This window comes from Zingiber officinale, chromosome 2A (genome assembly GCF_018446385.1).
Source record: "Zingiber officinale cultivar Zhangliang chromosome 2A, Zo_v1.1, whole genome shotgun sequence".
NCBI classification, from domain to species: domain Eukaryota; kingdom Viridiplantae; phylum Streptophyta; class Magnoliopsida; order Zingiberales; family Zingiberaceae; genus Zingiber; species Zingiber officinale.
In genome coordinates this window covers 173,352,533-173,359,892 of record NC_055988.1, presented here as the reverse complement: position 1 = coordinate 173,359,892, position 7,360 = coordinate 173,352,533, and the positions used below count along the sequence as shown (strand labels likewise).

General features: G+C 39.0%; 1 protein-coding gene across 1 annotated transcript; it reads right to left on the bottom strand.

Annotated features, from left to right (window-relative positions):
• Nucleotides 1-534: 534 nt before the first annotated feature.
• Nucleotides 535-6,775, bottom strand: LOC122043343 (coronatine-insensitive protein homolog 1b-like). The gene is made up of 3 exons (XM_042603915.1): nucleotides 5,956-6,775; nucleotides 1,621-2,098; nucleotides 535-1,536 (listed from the first exon to the last, which is right to left on the bottom strand). Exons 1-3 carry the CDS (start codon nucleotides 6,438-6,440, stop codon nucleotides 736-738), a joined length of 1,764 nt encoding a protein of 587 aa, XP_042459849.1. The 5' UTR covers nucleotides 6,441-6,775; the 3' UTR covers nucleotides 535-735.
• Nucleotides 6,776-7,360: the final 585 nt, after the last annotated feature.

Here is a 7,360-nt window from a genome sequence, read left to right as displayed (position 1 = left end):
GTGCTTCAGTTTCAGCGAAAACTTAGTGTTCAATAGAATCTAGAATTAGAGCTCATTCGAGATTGTACATAGAAGCCTCACGTTTTGTGCAAGTTGGAGAACAAGTTTACCTTTAGAGCTCTTCGATGGCTTCAGAGGAATTGCAGCAAGAGCAGGTGTTGCTTCCAATTCCGGAGTAGTGATTCAGGATCTGTCGTCCGATCCAAATGTATCGTGCAGAGACCCTACCCAGATCGATCAGTTCGATCAATCTGGCTTTAGCTCACTTCAAGCATGGAAATGAAATGAAGATTTGATTTACATAGCAAAAGGCAAAGCAATTTCACATGGGCATTTCAGCAAACATGGAAAAGACCACTCAACTACATTGCGAGAAAGGGTAAAGCAAATAATAACATACAAAAAAAAAAGAAGATAAATTTAGTACTTGCAAGTTAAATTTCTTCTGGCTTCATTTTTGTGGAGATTAAGATCGATAGAGATTGCCAAGAAAGAAATGGACAAAGCTGAATCAGCATCTAACTCATGTTAAGCTAATCAGAAAGCAACAAAGTCACATAAAACTCTTTTAATTATAGGCTCACAAAGACAGCTTATTACAGTACTGGCTGCTTGAATTTTATCGGCATGATACAGACCACATATACACATGTTCATCACTAGTGCCACCATCAATTATAATCAACGATTAAGTAGGAGAAAAATAAACTAGATGAGAGGAATGGTGTGCGATGCTCAGGCTGGGTGCAACGGAATCACAGAATCAGGACAGTCAACTCGTTTTCCGGCGAGGGAATAATAAGCGAGAATTTGTGCCTGGCTCTCTATGTTACCTCGTCTGTCTTCAGTTTCATTGACATCGTGTTTTGGAGGTATGAATTCTATGTTCCAGAAGGCGCGTGCCATGAGCAGAAGGTCATTGCCAAAAGGGGATGCCACATAACCCTGCACCCACAGATATCTCAAAGAAGGAAGACGCAGAGCAGCCATGGCTAGAGCACGCTCAGTGAAGCAACAGCTCCTCAGTTCTAGCTTTTGTAGGCGTGGACACCCTTGCGAAAACCGAAGCAACCCTCGGTCAGATTCCCCAATATTACCCATGAGTATCCACCGTACGTTGTTACTGTACTGTCCAATGTAACCGAGACCAACATCGGAGAGTCCACCAGGTCTCAGATAAAGGGCAAATCTTCTGATCTTGGCGCAACCCTTCAGCAGGGCACGAACCCCATTGTCAAGTGGCAAATCTGTTATCCTCTGTTCTCTATCCAGTAAAACAAGACGAAAATCACAGAGGTTTTTGCTGTAAGTGCCCAGACACTCTAGAGCTGCATTTGTTATATCAGATACATATACTGCCAGGTATTCCAATTCAAGGCATCCCTGTGCTAGAGACGATAGACCGGCTTGGGAAACACATCCCTGTTCATCCTCCAGACCTTGGTCATCATCCCCTCGTTCTATCCTTAGCCTTCTGAGCTTCTTACATGTCTGTGCAACAACCTCTAATCCTCTATCTCCAATCACATCCCTCACCTATCAAGGAAAACGAGTTAATGGAACTACAGTATTAGAGAAGCTGAGAAATCAAGCGAAACAAGGATGGGTGGTGTTCACTACCTCAAGAACTTCTAAGTTTGGGCAACGCTGGATTAACTGACAATGATCCTCAGTGCTGAGAAATGTATACTGTAAATCAAGCTTCTTAAGTGCCGCAGCAAATGGAAATAATATTTCCATCTCATTCTTCCCCATAAAGATGAGACCTACACAGCATAATTTGGGAGGAAACTGAATCTTCATATACTTATCAAGATCTCCGACTTGATCATTAAATGACCCGCCGCCAAACTCCTCCAATTTTGTTGCAATTAGGAAAAAACTAATTAAATAGGAGATGTCACACTCGCTGATCTTCAAAGAAACTAAGGACCTGCAATTCTTAGCAAGTAACTCGAGGTCCTCAGGTGCAACTCTGAGCTCAGTCATATAGAAATTCAAAGTCTCGAGTACACTGTTATTGACAGCTAGCTCATGGATCCATTTGGCATCATTTCCAGAAATTGAGCTTTCTTCCAGAGACAATATTCTGAGGCATCTGCGACATAGTACATGGAATTTATCAAGTCATCAGATGATGGTCTAAAATGTCAACACATAAATATGTTGTGTAAAATAAAAATTCATCCTGAAGTCAAAGGTTGCCTCAAAATTTGCCAGTGAAGGAGGATCAGCGGCACTCACCAAGCAGAGATAAAATTATCCGATGCAATATCTTACATGCAGTCATAGATATAATAGCATATATAGTGCATGTTATATTCTGACAGTGCATGCTGTCTGCCAAATATGCAAATAGTAAAATAATATGTTCATGATCATGCGTTTACTCCCTTGTATCTTATATCTTGGTTGCAAAATAACTTTTTATGGATACATTCGTTGCACCAGCATGTGTACTTTCTGCAAGTCATCTTGACTAATAGCAGACAAGCAAAAAGTATTTCGGGGTTTGCATTGCTTTTCATGTCTTAATGAAAACCAGAATATGCATCCATGGATACCTGAGTAATGGATAGTGGCACATAGAAGGATGGATGAACAAGATTTGCCTAAATGAATCATTTAGGAAAATTTACTTGGTTGGAAGATATGATGGAGAGTAGGAAAAGACTCACAAAATTACATATAGAGCTCCATCATTTATACATCTTTTGGTCCCCTCTTTTCCTTCATATCTTCCAAGTAAGCAAACTCTTATACAGGATCTGAAAGCTACACCGACTACTTTAACAAAAGTAGACCATGTATAGGAGACTAAAAGCTAGAGCTTTTTATTTTCTGATAAATTGATTCCTCTAATACCAATTGTTGAATATCACCATGCATTGCACAGAATTTGATCAGTCTTAGACTTCCGTAGATCAGATTAACCCGTGGTTGCCATGGACAGTGTTAAGGGCATGTAGTTTCAAAGAGGATATTACATCAACACAATATTCTCTGTCAATGGATAGGTTAAGGATTTGTGGCTGTCCTATTGCATGCTGCATAAGCAGTCCATACTAAGAAAAATAAATTGTTAAGGTTAATATAAAAAATGCCAAGTATACTAATCAAGCTATTTCCATATAAAAAAATGTGTAATCAAGTGGCATAAAACACATAATATGAGCAATGATACGCACAAGGAAGAATCTCAAGGAAATGTTCAAGGATAGACATATAAAATGGTGGGCCATGAATTTATGTGTCTATCCTTGAGTATCTCCTTGAGATTCTTTCCCTAGCATATCATTTTTCCACATAATATATCAGCAATTCAAAACATCAACATATCATATAACATGTTTTGAGTAACATCTACAAATTAACATATAATATACAAACAATCTATTCTAATTAAAAATGCAAAACATTTCAGATAACTTGTTTTGATTAACATCTACAAGTAATCATGCTGAAAAGCTTAACCAAAAAATATTATAAACCCTTGATTATCTGAAAAGGAACTATGAGTCTATGACAAGCAATAGCTAGGTTCTTATTTGACTTGATCCAATCGAAATTAGCAAAAAGCCCTAATTGGCATGCTAGATCCAACTCAATCTACAATTGATCCTCTTTGTAATATTGGATAAAATTTTCAGATAATTGGAAAAATGTGCCACCATGTCAGCTATGATACAGATTGACAATGACAGTTCAACCCAATTTCTCCACTGTCTAAGCCATAGTCTCCCTACTAAACAAGACAGATCTCGCACTATTGAGCACTGGCAATCAATTGCAGCAAATGCCCTAGACATCAATAGTGATTAATAAAGCCCACGTTAAATTAATAAAAGTAATCCATAAAAATCCAACTGACTCTATCAGAACCAACTGGACTGTTCACAACAAAAACAAGACAGTACAGCCCATTGCTGAAACAAACTCAACCTAACCTTTCGCAAGAAACAGGTCATGGGCTGGACTTGGTCCTGCGCACATAAACAGAAAACAAGTGCAAAAAAGGAAAAACAAGCAGCAAGAGACTGTCTAGTGTATTTAGTAAGTTGTCCCTAAGAGTCCAAAGAGAATTCCACAGTTCTTTTTACTGATTTTAGAACGTCATCTAGATAACCAAAGAAAACAAGAAGCCAGAGAACTTCCATAGGCCCTTGACTCATATTATAGTTATATATATTGCTTCTGACATCTATTACTTTTATCTATTTGTCTTGCTTTCCATTTGACGCTGTCATATTTCTAATAATTTTTGAATTTATAGGTTATATAAGTGTCAAATAAAAAAATAGTGATGCAAGGAAAATGACACTTACCATTGATAAAATCATCAAGACAAACAATATAATGACTTTTAATTCAACCAATGTTACATTATTATTCAACGTTCAATTTGTAATTACAACCTCTGAATAATTGTATTCTTTGTTAAATTCTATTATTTTTCTTATAGGTACAGAAGACGATATAGTGCAATAATGCCCTAATTTTCATAAGACATCAAATGAAGGGATGAACAAGAAATTACTTAATAGCTATACCATGTGGTTCCAAGTGGATTAGCTAACTCATAAAGTGATAAGCAATAAACTGTAACAAGTCAGACACATGTAAAGTTTATAGATGCCCAAACATCTATTATTACCCAAATATCAAAACCAAAGACTTGGTTCCCAAATTCAACCAAAGAGAAGTAGTATAAGCCTACGGAGCCAATCCAGATGCCCGTAAACCTATTCAAAACACCATCTCAACCTGAACTCAATAAGAATACTTATTTTACTATACTAAAAACCTAATTAATAAATAAATATCTGATCCAACTTGAGTGAAAATGGTATACAAGGTTTACAAAAAAAGCACTCCAATAATGACAGGAAACTAAACAGAAAACTGTTTGCTGGAAGAGTCTCAAGATAAGAAAGCAGAGGATTTACCATATGATATATGCGAGCAATATGGTGTATGCTAACCCGCATTTCACAGTAAAATCTATTTGTACATGCTCTATAACCAAAAAACCTTGCTTATCACTAAAAACGAGTCAAAACATAAAAGAGAATATAAATCCAGTAACAAGAGAAGTTTATTTGAAAATTAGAGCCTTGGAACTTCAGGTATTATAAGAAAATAAATGGATGATTACCATGTATAAAAGTTCTCAAGAACCATAACAACCTACCAAAGACAGACAGAACAAGCATTCCAAGTTTGAAACACAAAATAAGGTAATTTAATCTAGTTGAAGATGATTTTCCACAAAATCTTAGCAACATACTGAGAAACTAATTTAAGCAGACATGAATATTTCTCAGCCTAGCAGATGGAAATCCACATTTACACTATTAGTTCGCACCTTGCTACAGGAAAAGTTAATTGTCCTTTTAATTCTTTCCTATTTTGATAAATTTTAGTACTCATGGATGTATCAGAATCATATCACCGCTAGATTAAATAATGATTTGGCAAGATAAGGACTTACGAATCGAATCATAAAGCATATATTAAAAGAGTCCATTAAAAGGCCCTTTCAATTCTTTCTTCTATTAACCATATCTTTAATGTCCTTAAGTTCCATGTCAGTTTGTTGGATATATATAATTGCCATCTATATCAGAATGAAAACAATTATAAAGAGAGATTGAGAATAAAAGTATAGTATTCTTTGGTAGAAAAAATGTTCTGAAGTCTCTTCTGCAAGCATCAAGCGCACTTCACAGAGGGTTTCGCCATTACAATTTGATATCCAAATATTCTCAAAGAAACGGGATTTTAGAGCATGATGTTCTGCTACAAGGGGTGGAAGATAGGATTTTGCAGTAGTTACCAAGCAAAATGAAAGAGAAAATTCATGCAGATAAGCACAAGCATCGTACACGAGATGTGGCCAGTTATTAGAAACGCTAAAAAGGACAATAAATGTCAATCGTGCGAAAGGTTATGTACCTGCAGGAACGCGCAACTAGAAGGAGGCCATCCGTGGACAATCCAGAGCACTTATCGAGCTTGAGCGATTCGAGCATATGCCCTCTGGCCTTGACGAGGACGCGTATGTCCTCATCCTTGACTATCATACGCCTGAGGTGGAGCGATTTCAGGCAATTGAAAGCCTCGGCGATCTCCCTGATCCAGGGGCCGACATAGCCGCCCCAATCCTCGGGTATGAGATTGAACATGGCGGCCCTGGGTTTGCCCTTGAGCTGCAGCGACTCCAAGTTGGGGAACCTCCTCCGCAGTCGGCCAGGGCTAGTGGAGTAGCATATGGCGATGGTGACGTGCTTCCGCGAGAGGGCGTCGATCTGGTACCACTTCTTACAGACCAGCGAGACGGCCTCCCGATCCCGAGGGTCGTCCACATACCCCAGCACGAACTCCAACGCCAAGTCCGATATCCCAAAGCTCATAACCCGGTTCAACGTCCGGGCCGACATCGCTCCAAAGGAACAGCCTTCACCACCAGATCCGCTACCCAGAACCACCCGCCGCCGATATCATGTATTCCGACGGATCAACAACCTCCCTCCCGATCCCGAACAACACAACCACGCACAAGTAGCAGACCAAACAACCAAATCCAAATCTTTTTCCTTCTTCTCTTCGAACCAAAACCTGCGATAACCGAGAAACACGAGCCTTCTTCTGCGATAACGATGCGGCCCCCGTCAAACGAGGCCTGACCGGAGCAAACAGGGACGGCCGGCGCAGCCTTCCTCGAAGCGCATCAGCCCTAAACTTGAGTGAGAGATTTTATAGGGGCGATACGAGAATAATATTAGCTGAGGAAGATAAAGTCATCGAATTATTATCAACATTAGCGAGCTAATACCAGTCCACTAGTCCAGGGAGTGCTTAGTAATTAGAAAAACGATGAAGGGTGATTACGCATGAATGCCAACACCTGATCAGCCATCACTCAGTCCGGTGCGATTACCGCCCTCTCTTCCGTAGTTGTATTTTATTGCGTTTACTTTTCTTTTAACGGCTACTTGCGGGTGAGGAAATTGATTGGAAGATCTAAAAAGGGCCCCACTTTTTTCTGAATGACGTGTCCGCCTGAGGCCCTCCAGGATCTCGGGTACGTTCTAAAACGCGTAATTGAGAAAAAGGTCGAGAAGGATCGTGACGTCACACGCATGCAGATGTAGGTAGGTGGGGTCCCGGTGCGGGCCAATTCGTTCGAGTATGAGCACCTGAATATCTCTAATTTTAATAAATAAAATATATCATTTATATTAGTGGAATGCCGTTTATGATTAGAACCATTTAACTTAAATTTAAATCTGTAAAAATAAATAAATGGTTTATCGAGATTTTTCGTTGCCAGTTAAGGAAGTGGGTATTGTTCGTGGAT